The following is a 17,517-nucleotide window of genomic DNA, read 5'->3' as shown; positions in this document are numbered from 1 at the left end:
CTGTCGGATCCAAATGAATCTGTAGATTTTGTTAATTATTTTGTCCCAGGGACTCAAGAAAGGAAGGAAGTTGAAACCCACTAGCTTTAGCGTTTTTGCTACCTTAAGGATGAGGATCGGCTGTTGTTAAATGAGTAGTAACAACTAGAGAAATGTTGAGTTTTTAATGTTTTTTGCTGCTGATCATTTTGTTTTCTCTTTAACACCACACAGCATATTCCTGTGAAGCTATTAACGTATCATTTCCATTGTCCTCTGTATGCACTGGGGAGCACCTTTGTAAAGAGCACCGTCTCAAGGGTATTGGCTTTGCTGTATCTTGTACGTGTTTAAATCCTAAATAGCACAATTTCATTTACAAAATTCCATCTCTACTCTCATTTGCTTAATATGGGATGTTAGTAATCCTGTTGCTATAAATGTTTGGTATGGCTGATACACTCTAGAGTAGCTTACAAATGTCTGAATTTAAAATACAGAACTGTACTTTAAAATAATCTGATTAGAGATGGAGTTCTGCAACTGCCTTGGCAAAATGAATGAACGCTGTAGTGTTAGGAGCCTTTGATGGTGTAATATAGTGGCATTTTTGTGTATGCAAGTGGTACAAACACCAAATAAACAAATACAGCAGCAATCAAATTACCCAGGAGTTGACTGCAAATCTCACGGTTCGGCCTAGTGTTGTTCTATAACAGACCCTCTCTATTTACTTCAATTCCAGACAAGTTGTAAATGAATCTTTTAAGAATCATGTCAACCACTATTTGAAGTGTTACATCTTGTAACACAAATTAGGTTTTCTTTGAAATGTTGGAGACATTCATTTGGACTTTCCTCAGTAGAAATAAAAATAGATTTCCCAATTTCACTCTAGATTGTTTTCTTGGTTCAAGTTAGGAAGAGTGATAAAGTGTTAAAGGCTACAGTTGAAATCTGATGAGTTGATAACAGTGGCTTAGCATTGTATAATAGGTGCCAATTTCCCACTTGAAAAAATACAGTAAAGTAAAATAAATTCAGCTGCTTTCTCCTGTCCATTGCAAGCATATAGCAAATGATTTGGTCAGAGTGAAGACAAGATACTCCAAATAGAAACAGATGATTACATTTTTGCCTTTTTTTTTTTTTTTTTTTTTTTTAATGCATCCTATATGATATTCCCTTGATGGAATATCAATTTTGGGATTGTAAAAACACCATGAGACGATCCGTCTCATAAATTCTCTTGTGAAGTTAAAACATGAAATATGTATACAAATACTGAAGTGATTCAACTTTGACAAAAATGCTGAGAAGAATCATTTATGGTGGCATAAAATGGCTTAAATCAGTAAAATAATGCAATGAATTCAAGCACTGACAGAGAAGTATTGAAATCTCCCAATATATTTTTTGCCTTCAAATCTGCTTCTCTTTCCCATTCCATGTCATCGCTCTATGACTATATAAGGTCCCATAACAGAGCCGATACAGACTATTTAAGACTGAACTGGAATGGAGACCTAGGTATCCAGATAACAGAATCCCAGTCGAAATCAGCAGTCCACAATAGTCAAATGTCAACAGTGGGTCTTAGGCTTCATCCTGGAAGATCATTTTAGAAGATCATTTTTCACTGCACTGGGCTCCCTCCAAACTCAGAAAATAAAATATACTACCGATAGATACAGATTGGGGCTGTAATGCATTGAAGACAGCGCTTGGTCACATAGTTTGGTCATGACCTACTAGCATTTATTTTTGGAATGAAATTATAACTAGAGGTGACATGGCTTTAAACACAGCATTTGCATCCCCAAGAGTTCAAACCGAATCCTCCCAAATGGCATTCTTACAGTAGGCCTTACTGGTAACATTCAGGTTTATATTACTGCATTGGACAAGTAGGACATCTCTTAAGGTTGAAATCTGGTACAATGAGATGGTGTAGCTGGCAACTATGAAGACAGTTATGTTCATCAGGCTTAGCTACTTTGAAAGCTTTAGTGCAATTTGGAAGGAATTCTTGGATTATTTTGGAAGCTAGATGTTGGTAGCTCATTGCACATTTTTCTTCCTCTATTCTTCCCTCTTCCCGCCTTCCTTTTTCCTTACACTGCTTATTATTTGTATAGTTCAGTTTTACATATTGTTGATGTTTGTATTGCATTTTTAAAACCAATACAAAAGCAAAAAAAAAAAAGAAGAGAATTATGGAAATTGTGAAGATTAAGTTAGTAAAGAGGGTGAGCAAGGAAAAAATATTGCAGGTCAAATGCACAGAATCCTATTTTCACCAGCTCTTGATTTCTTTTCAAATTATGTTGCTCCCTTAAGAATGGCTGGCTGCACTGTGCAGTGATTCCACTTTAATTTTTCTTTGAGTCTCATTTGGTGTCATAGTACACAAAGTTCCTTTGAAACAAAGTGGTATTGACACAAATAAAATTAACAACAGAAATGGGTAGACGGTGACTTTTAGAGCTCAGGGAACCAGTCAGATGGGACTGTGGTTTGCATTCAGGTTTGCTATTTAACATGACATGTGCAAAAGGAAAGCAGCACATTGTCAAGAATTTTTACATCGAAAGAAAATTGCAAATCTGTGAATTCACCTGGAACAAGGTGTATAATGATTGAATAATTTAATGTATGTGTCATCTTGTGGGGAGGGGAAAAATGTATAGTATTCTGGGCCTGGCGTTAAAAAAGCTTCTGAACTGTTAAGCTTGTCTAGCACTTCCATTTAGAAAGCCTATTTTCAGTTGCTTACAGCTTTGCCAAACTTTAAGTCTTCAGGCTATAACATTCCCAGGTCTGCCTCAGGCAGATCTTTCTTTTTCCATTTTTTGTTTTGTTTTGTTTTTTTAAAGCCTCAGCAAAAATAGCTCAGCTCTTTTGGAAACTCATAGAATCATAGAAAGTTAGGGTTGAAAGGGACCTCAGGAGGTCACGTCTAGTCCAACCCCTGACTCAAAGCAGGACCAACCCCAACTAGATCATCCCAGCTAAGGTTTTGTCTAGCTGGGGTCTTAAAAACCTCCAAGGATAGGGAGACCATCACCTGTTCCAGTGCTTTATTACCATCCTGGTGAGAGGGTTTTTCCTAATACCTAACCTAAACTTCCCTTGCTGCAACTTGAATTCATTGTTCTGTATTCATTCATCTGTCACCACTGAGAACAGTCCAGTTCACTATCCTCTTGCTTATTTATCCAAAAATCACACGAACAGCTTCTTCAAAACAAAGGATGATTTACTTTTACTTTCATAAATCATGTCCCCCAGCCTCCTAACCATTTTCGTTGCCCTCTGTTGGAGCAGCTCTCCAATTTGTCCACATCCTTTCTGTAGTCAGGGCAGAGGGTGAGATGAGTGGCGTGGCAGGGTACAAAACTGGACACATTACTTCTGATGTGGCCTCACTAGTTCTGAATAGAGGGGAATAATCACTTCCCTTGATCTGCTGGCAACACACTTACTAATGCAACCCAGGATGCTGTTAGCCTTCTTGGCAACCAGGGCACACTGCTGGCTCATCTTAAGCTTATTGTCTACTGTAACTCCCTTTTCTGTACAGCTGCTGCTTAGCAAGTCTGTCTGTGCATTGGGTTGGTCTGTTTTGAGTGCAGGACTTTACACTTGTCCTTATTGAACCTCATGATATTTCTTTTGGTCCAATCCTCCAATTTGTTTAGGACTCTGAATCCTAGCCCTACCCTCCAGTGTATTTGCTATCCCCCCTCAACCCCGCTTGATATCATCTGCATACTTGCTAAGGGTTCAGCCCATCTCATCTTCCAGATTGTTAATGAAGATATTGAACAAAACCAGCCCCAGAACCGACCCCTGATGCACTCCACTTGATACCAGTTGCCAACTAGGCATTGAGTCATTGATAACTATTCTTTGAGCCTGATGATCCAGCTATTTTTCTATTCACCTTTCATCCACAGTTAGTTTTATTAGCTTGCAAGAATGTTGTGGAAAACAGTATCAAAAGCCTTGCCAAAGTAAAAGTAAATCACATCCACTGTTCTCCCCTCATCCACACAGCCAGTTTATCTCATCAGATAAGGCAATCATGATCAGGCATGATTTGCCCTTGGTTCCTAATCACCTTCTTTACCTCCAAGTGCTTATAAATGGATTCCTTGAGGACCTGATCCATGATTTTTCCAGGGACTGAGGTGAGGCTGACAAGTCCATAGTTCCCTGGATCCTTCTTCTGCCCTTTCTTAGATATGGGCATTATATTTAGCCTTTTTCTCCAAGGATATTTACCTCCCCTTATCAGCACAAGTTTTCAAAGATAACGGCCAGCAGCTCTGCAGTCACATCAGCCACCTCCCTCCCTTTGAGTCCATTGCATCTGGCCCTGTGGGCTTGTACACACCCAGCATTTCTATGTAGTCCCTAACCTGGGCTTTCACCACTGTTGGCTGCTTCCTCAAACTGTGCTGTCTGGGAGTTGACCTTGCCTGTGGAGACTGAGATAAAAATGGCATTGAGTACTTCAGCCTCTTCTGCATCTGTCACTAGGCTGCCTCCCCCCATTCATTAAGAGACCTACACTTCCCTTGATCTTCCTCCTGTTGCTGACATATTTGTAGAAACCCTTCTTGTTACCCTTCATGTCTCTTGCAGCAACTCCAATTATAAGATAAGGAAAATGTTAATTTATCCATATGAAAAAGAATCTTAAAACAACTTCACTTGGAATGTCTAGCCCCTTCATGTCTCAGAGTAAGAGTTTGAGGTTTGGGGAGAAAGTGATAAGTCTCCTGTTAGGGATGTGTCTTTACTGTTGGTTTAAAACAAACAAACAAACTTCCAAGCCTTGACCTAGCTATGAGCCTTTGAAAAATCCAGATTCATATATACTTAATAGAGACTTGTTAGAATTTGGCAGCTAAATTACCAGTGAGTCCATCGGTAGTGAGCATGTTCCACATGCATGCTTTTACAGGCACTGAGAGGGACTTTCATTGTAGTTCCTGCCTCCAGTGCCTATGAGTTGTTTTAAGCTAGAAACTAGAATTGACAGGAAGAGAAATAGAATGAGCAAGAATCCTTTGCGGGGAGGGTAGATCCAGAAAACCAAATGGTATGTATAATACTTTTCTATATTCCCTCTCTATATAATATTAGTCTACTTTAAATATAAATTGTTTTTCAGTGAAAAGATACATGGAAATGCAAAGAATATTTTCAAATAAAAGTACGGAAATCTCATACAATTTGTAATTAGCAATACACCAAATCATTTTAGGTTATGCTTAGGATAAAGGAAATCTTTCATTTATGAGAGAGGTCAAGAATCTGGTTGGTTCCATTGACCTCATGCCTCTTCCAGGGCATGGTATGGATGAACAGACAGTGCCCACTGTCTACATATTCTTATCTTTTCCATTGATGCTCTTGCTAAGTGTACCAGTTCAGGTCAGATTTTATGACATGGAAGTATGTTGGTTGGGAAATGAATTAAGAACTACCTGAAGACTCTTAACTTTGTTTTGACATTCGTAAATTGAAACCAGAACAATATTGATATGTGTAGACACGAACAAAACTGTCACTAGCCGGGAAAGTGTGCATGCATAAGGTTAATGCAATTGAGCTTGTTGAATAAAAGATGCTATAGAGCTGCAAATTATTTCTGTCTAGGTATATAAATTCAAAAAGCTTGAAGCAGATCTAAGTTATGTGGTTTTTTGTAAGTGGTGTAGTTTAGATTGGTAGTGAAGAGAACATACATTTGCCATTGTGGGGAAGGGAGATGGTGACACCCCTGGTCTTAGATCCCCTGAGACTCCCTGAGAGCACTGGTGCACCTCCTGACAGGCTGCGCTCGCCACTTAGGCAGTGGGCGGGGGGGACAGCGGGAACGCTGGTGCCCCGCCTGTGAGTGCCGGCCAGGGTGTGGGAGCACTGCAGCCACTTCCACAAGCCGGTGAGTGAAATTGGCTATGAGGCAACCCCTTCCCCCCAGTCAGCAAGATCGGCCGTGGGGAACCCTCCCCCCCCACCCCCCGGTCGCTGGGGGTGGGGTGAGGGCACATAGACATGTATAAAAATGGCAAAATCCAGTCTAAGATTTAGACTGGATTTTGACATTTTTATATCAGTCTGTGTGCACCAAACTTCTGTTCTGTTACAGGTATAGACCGGTTTCGTGCGCTGAACTTCCGTTCTGTTACAGGTCTAGATCAGTTTCCAATCACTTTTACTGGCCTCTGTTAGCACTTGTTAACACTACACACAAAAAACTTTAGCAGGAATTCTCTTTTTAGCCAGTCTATGTTCTTTACGTGAATCCTGTAGTTTATCTTTTTCACTGTTTTATTTCTCTGTCCATATTGACAAAAATGAATGTGTTAAAGATTTCATACACTGTGAGTAAATTTTATTTCACTTCATTCTGACAAAGCTGGAAGCACAAAGCCAAAGGCATAATCCATTACTTGCAACTCTGCCTATAGCCATTGTCATTCTATTATTACTTTCTGGACCTTGCTTACCAGTTGTTCCTGTCTGATTGGATTTAAGGTATTTTACCAAAGCAGATGTCTTTAAATTCACAGATGTTCTCTTTTTCTAGACAATGATTTATATTGGTTCTTATTTTGAAGGCACGGTTCTAGCTCAGTATATCCCTGAGCAAAAGCTAACATAGCTACAGTCATAGTATATTTATATATTCGTGTGTGTACTTGTGTAATTTTAGCTTTGTTATGCCATAAGGTGAATGGTAATGAACCCTGTAATCCATAAGAGTTGCACATATTTTTATTTTGTGTCCATATCACAGTCATAGCCAGGGGCTTAAAACAGAATTAGCCAAGCCAAGTAATAACTTAGGGGAGGACTTTTGAGGACCTTACCCCTGCCTCGCAGAACTTATTTAAAATACTAGAAATATAATAGTATAAACCAATGGAATGGAAGATTTACAAGTCCCCAGGGTTTCTGCTATGGATTGCCAATATGTCTTGACGGAGCTCAGGTTCTGTTATGTTAGCATTTTACACAGGAAGTTATTATCTTTAGTTTTGTTTTGTTTTTCCCTTTTCAAATAGCTGCTCAATGAATGGGTATTATCCATCCTGTGCGCTGAGAAAGGAAAGGAGCTATGGGGGAAAAAGAGTATGCGATTATGTAATTAAAGATATTGTGCTTATGGACCATGGGAAGTGCATAAAAGAGATGGGAACAACTGTAAATCAGCCATTTGCTAACTTATGAGTGTTCTTGTCTAGTAATGAAATAATAGCCTTTAAGTTACAGTTATCTTAAATGTCACATGAAATATGCATGTATATTAATTTATCCACTGAAACTTGTACTTTTCCGGAGAGGATGGTTATCAAACATTAATAAACAGTCTTCCACTTAAGATAATAACCACAGTTGTGCCTACTTTTCAGGCTAAGTATAAGAGGATCACATCACAGGTATAGGCCTAGTTCTAGCCTAGTGTACTTCATGCTGTATGGCCAATGAAGTATATAAGCAAGCATCACTATCTCTCTCTCAGATGCTCTTCTTTCTGTCATATAAAGGAAGGGGCACGACTGGTAAATTTTGACTGGCCACTGGAAAACACTGTGCTCACAGAACTTACTTCCTTTGAAAATTGGATCCCCCCACCTTCCTTAAGCTAATTCTCTGATGACAGGAAAAAGTAAAGAGAGTATCATCTCTACCAGTAGGGGCAGCCTGTGACTTGAAGTCTTTTAAATGAAAACTGCATGGTTTTCTGGATGACGTACTGTAGCTGAAGACAAGTCACTGGATTCAGTAGGAGCTGTGGCATTCTGTGTGCAGCAGAGAACTAGTAGTCTCCAGGTCTTCCATGGCCCATTGTAGGGTGCTTTTGCTTCTTTCATAAGATGTGTCATGACTACACTACATGAGGATTTGGAATCGATGGCTTGTTTCGGATTTCTTGGATAAATGGTTTCCTGTGCATGCCGGGGACTGGACTTTATGGTCCATTTGGTCCTATGTCTCTGTGCAAGATTAGATTCACTGATTCACAGCAGTTTAGGGCTGGAAGGGACCTCGTGAGATCATGGGGTCCAACCCCCCTGCTCTGGGCAGGAAAGATTGCTGGGGTCAAATAACCCCAGCAAGGTGTGCATCCAGTCTCCTTTTGTAGATCTCTAGAGTAGGTAGATTATGTAATGATCCTAGCTAGTTTTTCAGTCTATGAAACAAGAAAAAGTTCCTTTCCTCCTTGGAAACAAGAGATGCATAGTATTTCTTAATTTGTTATTTTAGCTATATTAATTATACTATGTTTACCAGCTGTCAAAAAGGTGATTCTGTTTAAATATAAGAGGTGCCAAAGACTACCTCATAGTCTATGGTTGTGTTGTTTGTGTCTCATCTTCTCTGTATCATCATCTTCTCCACTGGTAAATTCAACCAATGTAACAAAAAACGGACTAGGTAGAGAACTCAGCAAAGCAAGCTGCAACAGCAGAGAAAATTATTATTTCACTGTGGTCTGGGGAAAAAATAAAACACCGGAAGTGGATGGCAATGTATAGATCAAGATTTGATGATTATTTAAATTGCATAATTTTTATTAGTTTAAATGTAATAGTTCACCACTGCTCTTTGAAATCGTGAAAACATTTTGGCACCAAGCAAAGATGTGCATCACGACATCTGTTGCCTGAGTACCCCATTTCAACCCAATACATTGTATTACTTTTCCACTTTCTAAAGACCTTAATAATCTATAAAACATTTACAGACCGAGCTTGTGAGAACCTGGAAGTTCTGAGCATCCTCCACTCACAGAGAGGAGTTAGTGGGAGTTAAAGAGACTCAGTATTTTGCAGGATGGGATCCCAAACAAATAGACAGTTTTGCCTTTGCGAGGATGTGTTGAAGCGGCTAAAGACGGTTTCATAACAATTATACATTTAAGATTCTTAAATAGTGATTTGTAAAACACTTTCATGTTAAATTGGGTCTTTACTCGTCTTGATCTAAATGAATTAATTCCACAAATTTAATTCCTATTGGATAGATAGGCTCAGCATGCATGTGTTACTCTCAGTGCTTGCCTTTTTTAATATACCTTCTCCTGTATTATGTACAAGTTGCTCAAAGAACGTGATTACCACAGAACATGTAGGATGAACAATTACTAAAAACGAATTTCAAACTTATATGCCAAAGGATACAGAAAAACATTCAACCTACTTTTTAGGGTAGATATCTGTATGCATTATTGCAAAGGAGTTGTTTTTGAATGTTTTCTATATAGAGACACGTTTCCTAAAACTGTTCCTACTTCTCTGTTCTGTGCAAGGATAGTATGTACAATATAAAACAACCATTTGTATAGTCACTTGTAAATGATTGAATATATAACATTAGAATAATATGTAAAGTATGTGTTATTTCTAGACCGTTCACATATAATTGCCAAATAATTTTTTGTTGCAACTGGAGCCTGAATATAAAGAATGTTCTTTGAAATGAAATGTTATTGTCCTGAGTATGGTTGTTATTGTACAATACATTCCTGGAAACTGAATGTTAAATGTTCACAATTTTAATTGACACAAGCATGAAGTAGGATTCAAGAAGTACTTGTCTGCGGATGTGTTTTTGCAACCTGTGATATAAATCAGCCATCATAATTAAGAGGGCCAATCACCAGCAATGAAAATTCCAAGAAGTCGTTAATCTTGGTTTGGAAAGATATGTTTTTCTTATCCATGAGGCAAACCAAATTTATCCCCTCAGGCTTTAAGAAGTAGGAGAAAGTGTCACTGTTTGAAAGAGAAAAAAAAAACTTGGTTGAATCCAGTCATAACATCTCAAGACTGAAGACATACAGACTGCAAAACGATGAAAAAAAATCAATCAATGGTAATTTTGTTTACATTATAGTCAGAACTGGAGACACCGCTTAGGTTGATCTAATCAGTAGTCTGCTCAGATTAATACCAATAAACAGATGTCTTCCAGGAGGAAGGAGTTGACTGGTAAAGATATATATGCAAAGGAGTCACCATCTGCTCATCCTGTTATTTAATGTACTGTAGCTTCTCTTGGCATTGTGTTAACTAATTAGGAAATAGTACCAGCCTTTTAAAGGAGCATTTCAGGTGACTAGTTTAGTGACTCTTTCTACCTTCCTGGTTTTTTTTCAGGCCCTGCTGCAAAAAAGAAGTACGTCAGTTATAATAACCTGGTTATTTAGTCCGTTTCATCAGACGGAGACAAGGAGGGATGAAGGTTTTCCAGTCACCTGAACTGGCTTAGGCCTCTTCCTGACCTGTATCCACAGCTGGAGGAGTTGAAGGCCGGGCAGTTATTATGGAGACCAATGTTAGAGGATCCAAGTGTTCTGAACAGCTTCTATATGAAATATCCTTAATTAATCTTGGCTTAATAAGTCACTGGCACTGCCACTTAGGCTGTGACCTTGGACCTTCTCAATGTATGGGAGGTATGATACCTGAATTCCCAGCTCTGATACATGAGTACCCAGCTCTTTATGGGTGAACTGCATTTAGCAACAGTGACTTTACAGGGGCTAAGTCTGTCTTTATATGTACTTCCAGACTGCAAGTTTTTGAACTTTCTGTACAGTTTGTGAGGAATTTTGCATATTACCATCCATGTTGTTTCAACAGTTCACTGTTTGTTTTGAATGCACAGTTCCATTGAAGCCCTATTCTCTGAAACGTTAGCACATTAAAAGCGATCTCTCTGAAGATTGAAACAAACTATGTACATGACTTGTATGATTATTACTGTATCACTGCAATCCATGTATGTTATTTTTTTAATTAAACAAACAAACAAAAAAAAGATATTTAAAGACCAAAAACTGTGCTGGCGAAGTGAGCACCATTCCCACCCCAACCTTTCCCACCTTTCATAACAATGATGGGCTGCAGAGGAAGCAGAAGGATTTTGCTGAGTTTTAATAGAGGTCTTGATATTTGGAATGCATGCCAGTAATGTATTTTATGGTATATGTTAATCATTTATGTTTGATATTTGTATTTGTGTTCTATTTTGTTATTTCAGTTAAGGTATATGACTATTTTGCAATAATTTCAATAATTCTTACGGTATTTGGAAGAAAGAATATGGCTTTTACATGTCTTGAGGTTTTTCTTTGTTGATGCCCCATCATGATTGACCAGTGTGATAAGGACTTTAAAAAAAAAGCATGTATGTTTTATACTGTTTGTAATAAGTAATTTCGTTAATCTTGCTGCTTATGTGCCAATTTAGTGAAAACAATCTTTGCCGCAAACCTCCTCCCACCCTTTCCATTCCCTCAATCCTGTGATATTATCCAAGAATGTATCAATAAAAGATTTTGGTTAACTTTTTAATTACTGCAATAAATATTTTTGTTGCTTTCCTTCTTTTAATTAAAAGTTTCTTTCATGAGGTTCTCCCAGATGGAGCTGAAACGAGACATAAAGAGCTCAAGCTTGACAAAGTGCTGGCCTCAGTTTTGAAAAGTGAAGCAGAAAAGGGACCTGGATTACAAAAGGAACTGCATACTTGCATTCTGCAGATCAGGCTCCTCTAACAAGTGAGTACAAAATGGGGGTTCCTCAAATTTCTGCTCACTTGCACAACTATAATTGGCCACTGGGCCACTCAAGTGGTTCATCAGAGTAAACCCACTGATTTCAGTGAAGTTAAGGCCACGAAAACCTGAAGCAATCCAGTGAATCAGCTCTACACGTCCTATGTGTAAAGCAAGGATAAAAACTGAGGCACAGGCAGAGATCTGTGTTGAAAGATTGAAAAAAAAAAATGAAGGGGACAGTCTGTTTTCTTCCACCCTCCAAGGTTCAGCAAGGAATTCCTCATCCAGACTGGCTGTAAGATTAGCTCGTATAGCTGCAGCACACCAATGGAAACATCAAACATTAGGTGAAATCACTCCGAGCATTAACTAAGCCTATTTTGCATGCTCCTTAGACATTCTTTGCTGCCAAAACACTTCTTTTTAAATCTCTTAATCCTTGTTTATAAAAACTTTAGCATTACTTGGTTGGTTGATTACTTGCCCCAAAGCCATGTTGCTGTTTAGGACTAAAGGGTTGGGCAATGAGGAATAGGAGGCATTAGACCATATTTTAAACCGAAGATCAGAATCTCTTTCGCGCCTCTTTCACTACAGCAGTCTCCAGGACTCTGTGACAGAAGCAGAAAAAAATAAATGCAAATAAAACCAAAATGAGAGTCGGGGAGAGAGCAATTAGTACCACTGAGTTGGCCAGAGACATAGGCATGTTATAATTATAATATTAGTGCATGTCTCTTCAGCAGTGCACAGATCTTAGCAGACTGTACCCAGGTAATCTTCTGGCTGGAATCAATGGAAGTCTTGCCAAAGTAGGGATTGTTAAATTAGTCTCAGCAGCTGTGACTCTATATAGATAGATAGATAAATAGATATAGATCTATATATATATATATGCTTCCTCACTTCCATGATCTGGAGGAAGGTAATACATTTGATTTTATGTTTCAGATCTTCACAGATTATAGTTACTATTCATCTTTTAGAACAATAACTACAGGTTTGACTCTTGTGGTTGATCAATGCAAGAATGCCATTCTAGAAAACAAATAAGCAAAGCTACTTTCTGGAAGAAATCTTTTATCTGCTTCTGCAATCTGGGAGGTGGGCGGGGGGGAGCTAAATGAATGGTTCCTGCACAGAACTTTAGGTGTCCTTGGCATCCTGCCTGCTTACAAACCAGCTTGGACTGATGGTGTCCAGTCTATGATTTGAACCCCCCCCCCCCCAAATGTTGACAAATAGTCTTATAGTCAAATTCCTTATCTTCAGTGAAAAGAGGCCAAATTTCAGAGCATATATGGAGTGAGAGAGAGAGACATGAAGAGGTGGGAAAGTGAGACACTTATTTAAATTGCCATTGCAATACAAGAGAAAAATATGGCACACCTGTGTGCTGCCTTTGCATAGCAGCAATATTTTGGGTGCAATTTGAAGATTACTTTCTCAAGGATTAGCTTCCCATTTTATCTAGACAACTTGATCAATTACACTGATGAAAGTAATCAGCATGAAAAGAAAATTTGACAGCTGCAACGCACTTGGCCCACAGCAGATATTTAAGTAGGAAATCTCTGTGTGCCAGTTCAACTGACTCTTTATGCGTGTATCATGGGCATTTTGATGCTTTTCGAAACAGATAGACTAACTGGCAGAAGTAAAATCAGAGTGAGCCCAATCAAGGTATTTACTGGAGGGACCAGAATAGCAGGAAAGTAATTAATAGAGAGACGTCTTTGTTCATTATTTTTTTAAGTCCATAACATCCATAAGGGGATTTTTTTTAAGTCCACAGTCTATAAACAAAACAAGTAAGATCTTCTTTTGGTTTAAACAGATACCAGTGGCTCAATAATAAATGCTTCATTCATGTTTCTGAATGCTTGTAATCTCCCCAACTATAACGATTCCCCCCGCTCTGAGTGAAACAATTTCACCTAGGAAAAAGCTTGGGCCCAGTTCTAGATGCTGACAGAAAGCAGTGCTGTTGGGGACCTTTAAGTGAAAGGATACTTAGTTTGTTTGTAAACTTCAACTGTCCCCAGCATGTGAAAAGCACAGAGAAGCTTGGCTCAGCCAAGATAGCATCACCCTGGGCATGCACAACCGTACAACTTTAGGCCATGTAAGTTCTCAGTTCCAGCGCCAGGCGACACCATACCAAGACATGCTACATTTGCCCGGCAGGTGCAGTCTTCTGAACTGGAGATCATGTAGCTGCCTCAGTGTGGTGCTGGCTGTTACATGCCTCTCAGCAGACGGCTGCATGAAGGCAGCTGCACGGCTTCCCTTTCAGGCCATAGCATGTGCGGACAAGCCTGGTGCGACTCAGAACACCGCTTGGTCCTGAAATCAAATACATGGTTCAGTTAGACCAGATGGTTTTTACACATCACCGAGAGCAGACTCTGATCTCCATCCCACTTACACCTGTATAACCCTGGAGTCACACCAGTGAAGTAAGAGATCCAGTGGTTTGAAACTGGTGCAAAGTGATGCAGGGCTATAGAGCCAGATCCTAATCCAGGGTTTAAAAGGAAATGTATTATTTTTGGTACCCATATACATTTTGGTACCCTTATACTTTCAAGCACCTAAGCAGTTAGGATTTGTGTGGCGCACACTCTTTGCTTTCCATACCTAAGTTCAGTTCTGCAGACTAAAGTCTGTCTGTGGATCTGTCCTTTGCCTGCTCCACGTTCAATTCAAACTAACTTGTAAAATTTCCCTAATAAATACTAACTGGTGACTCCCAATAATGTTATATGATTTTCCAGATTATTCAAGCAGCAGCTATGAGCTAATCCCTGAAGGTAGAGTAAATTAGGAAGGTGGAGTAGCTGGTGACTTGTTGAAAGAAGCTAACCTTTGCGCTTGGCAAACTCAAATCTCCTGTTGAATATATAGACTCTGCTTAGCATCCATTTCCTGCCTGTCTAACCAAGGAATTCAGTTTGCAAGCTCCTCGGTGATTCAGTCTTGTTGACTTGTATATAGCATCAGTCTTAATAAGGTTTTATACAGCCATTGCTAGCTCATGCTTTACAGTTCTAAACAGGGCTCTGGAAATTGTTTCACCCTTGCTTTGCGTTTTTTAAAGCTAGTGTTAATGTCAAGCTGTTGCTCTGATGCGGACTGAGCCAGAAAGTAGCAAACAAACACGTCACAGAACAATCCTGTTCATATTTAATAAATGCCTTGTAATCTTCTGTTCAATTAGGTGCACTAATATACGGGCTCTGCCTTCTCCCCAAGAAAATAAACACTTCTTAAAGACCAGTAGCTGATGTAAATGCATGACAACCTTTGTCAGAAATGGTCATTAAAACCTAGCAGTGTGAGGTACTGCTGCACCCACTTGAATCAGGTCCAAACCTTTAAATGGTTAAACAAGGACAGACGAGAACATTTCATTGAGTCCACAGATTTATATGCTAAGGAGGGGAAGTTTCTAAAACACATTTAGAGCTACCTGTCACTACGCGTAGGCCTACAAAGCACTGAAGATTAATAAAAGGGGATTAGAGAACACCACTCCCTGCCGATTTTGAATGGGCCCCAACCCCACAGGTTAGAAAAGTCTACTGAAGCTTGAACCTAAGACAGTTCACATCCCCATCTGCAGTGAAGGTGGGGAAAATGAACAGCAAGGTAGAGAAATAAATCTTCAACAGAAAATTGTGAGCCTTATCCTCAGCTGAGATAAATCAGCAAGTGTTTTCTAACACTAGATTGGAAGCTGATTTTATAGACAGCCATGCTTCACTTTCTACCAGCTTTAAAATGCTGGCTGTCCCTCAGTGGAGTGACGCCACTGGTGGGAATCAAACTTTGCTATCTGCTACAGAGGTATAAGCCGTCCAGTCTATTATTTCACCAAACCCTAGGGGGCTGTTCTTGTGCAAAATTTCCTTTTCAATTATAAGCCACAGGCCCAGTCCTTAGAGAGGCAGAGGGACGTCCATCACTCATATTGGAAGTCGAAGGTTTTCAACAACTTTCTGGGTTTAGTAGTGCTGAGCAGAGGATGACTGGGCCTTGAGGTTTGTAAATTGGTTTTTCTTTCCATTTTGGAACAAATACAAAGCCTTACTAATGGTGTAGTGAAAAATGAAATTGGGTCAGAAACAGCTGGGTTCAGCTCAAACCTTCAGCTTTGTTTTTGTGTGTATGTGTGTTCACAACCCCGCTCTTTCTGACTCAGATTTTATTTTCTTCCCAGCTTATGCTGAGCCAAGCAAATAAGCTACTAAAACCCAAGTTTCTTATATCTGAGGCTAGGCAGCCAATTAGTCTTGCTTGTTTGCTGTATAATAAGATGCATCTCAGTTTTCCCTTTCCACCTTACGTACCCAGGGCTTTCAATGTGTCACTTCCATTAAAGTCAATGACACAGTTTAAAGGAATAAGACTTTGGCACTACAAATCCTGCTATCTCTGTAGAAATTCACCTACCGACCTTGGGGGTATAAGTGTTTGCACTGGAGGGGCCTAGGTGAGTTCCCTAAGCCAAGCTGAATGCAGCATAACACAAGACTATGGTCTATCTGGGACAAATGCTCATTAGAAAAATTAATTATATCTGCCTTGAATAGCTTATGAGGGTAAAATAAAGTAATTTAAAAAGCACTGTTACAGGGTCACTGTCTCCTGCTGTGAAAACATCTTGGCGTATACTTAGCAGCCCAAAAACCATTATCCTGTAATAATGTTGCCTTTCATTGATATTAATTGAAATTATACAGAAACGCATCTTGAGCCAATCATGGATCAGCAATCCTAATTATCCTCTAACAATCTTAAAGATTTTTTTTTCACTTCCTGATTGTCAGGCACAGCCAGCAGCTCTCAGCAGGTCTCAAACCCGATCTACGCAACATCCTTGGTGTACAATTTAGGCACCTCCACACCACCTGACATTCGATCTATATGCACACACTGCATGAAATCTCTGGACTACCATCTGCTTGCACCAGTTCTGCATTTGGCCCTTTGTTAACAGTGACACCCATTGAAAGCACTGCCTGTTTCTGACTCGCTCCATCTTTTTCTCCATTATTCTTTCCAACTATATCTTGTAGCCTCGTAGACAAGGCCAACAACGATTCCAGGTGAGCAACGTGAGGCTCAACTACAGCTCCTGTGAGCACTCCAGATATACACTAATGCACCAGAAGAGGGCTGTAAAGCCAAAGGCATTCCAGCGTCTGTGATGGATTATCTCCCCACATCCGCACCAGCAGGCGTTCTCCCTGCTCCCTGTGTGTCAGCAACAGAATAAACATTGAGCGACTGAAGCGTCATGGCCTTTGCTTGCAATTCCTACACCCAGCAACCTGTGCCCCGCGCCAGCAACCAAGAAGGCAGTTGTGAAAAATTTGTTAATTCCTTGCAAATGTGGGCTGGTGCAGATAGTGTCTTCAAAAGAATTTAGCTCCCAAGCTTTGAAAAGCCAGAAAAAAACAGAAGGCGCTTTCCTGACACGAGAGCGACTTCATCCCTTGTGGCAAATTTTAATCCAAGTTTTTAGATGCAAGAAACTTCTCAGTGGAATGGTTTTAAAAAGGTTGGGAGGGAGGGGGCAGGGGGGCAGTGGTCTTTTTAATGGCACAATACTTTCTTCTTTCTTTTACCTTGTCCCCAGGAAAAATACTGCATTTTTTTTTCTTTTATTGATATTGTACAAAATGCTCAGGCAGAGGCAGAGCTCCAGCATGGAAAATGTCAGTCCAGATGGTTCAAGTTTGGCAACATAACTGAGAACCACACGCAGAGGGAGCTGGACCTGGTGATCTGTAAACCCTAACAACTATGAAACTATTAGGTGACCTTCAGTATAGAAGGTGTTCCCTGGGCTGTTTGCAATAGATTTCATAGATTTCATAGACATTAGGGCTGGAAGGGACCTCGGGAGATCATCGAGTCCAGCCCCCTGCCCAAAGGGCAGGAAG

The 17,517-nt window shown here is 39.7% G+C and overlaps 1 protein-coding gene across 3 annotated transcripts in view; it reads left to right on the top strand.

Annotated features, from left to right (window-relative positions):
• The window catches only part of GRM7 (glutamate metabotropic receptor 7), a 532,223-nt gene extending 520,834 nt beyond the window's left edge, over positions 1-11,389 (top strand). For all 3 annotated transcript variants that reach the window (XM_019536596.1, XM_019536595.1, XM_019536594.1), the window contains one exon: positions 10,161-11,389. Coding sequence is in view for 1 of the 3 variants with exons in the window: in XM_019536595.1 (XP_019392140.1) it covers positions 10,161-10,210 (50 nt within the window). In the remaining 2 variants the exon portion in view is untranslated. The remainder of the gene's footprint in view (positions 1-10,160) is intronic.
• Positions 11,390-17,517: the final 6,128 nt, after the last annotated feature.

This window comes from Crocodylus porosus, unplaced genomic scaffold (genome assembly GCF_001723895.1).
Source record: "Crocodylus porosus isolate Cpor-Errol unplaced genomic scaffold, CroPor_comp1, whole genome shotgun sequence".
In the NCBI taxonomy this organism is placed as follows: domain Eukaryota; kingdom Metazoa; phylum Chordata; order Crocodylia; family Crocodylidae; genus Crocodylus; species Crocodylus porosus.
Note: the sequence above shows the minus strand (reverse complement) of the source record. Positions and strands in the feature narration are given on the sequence as shown.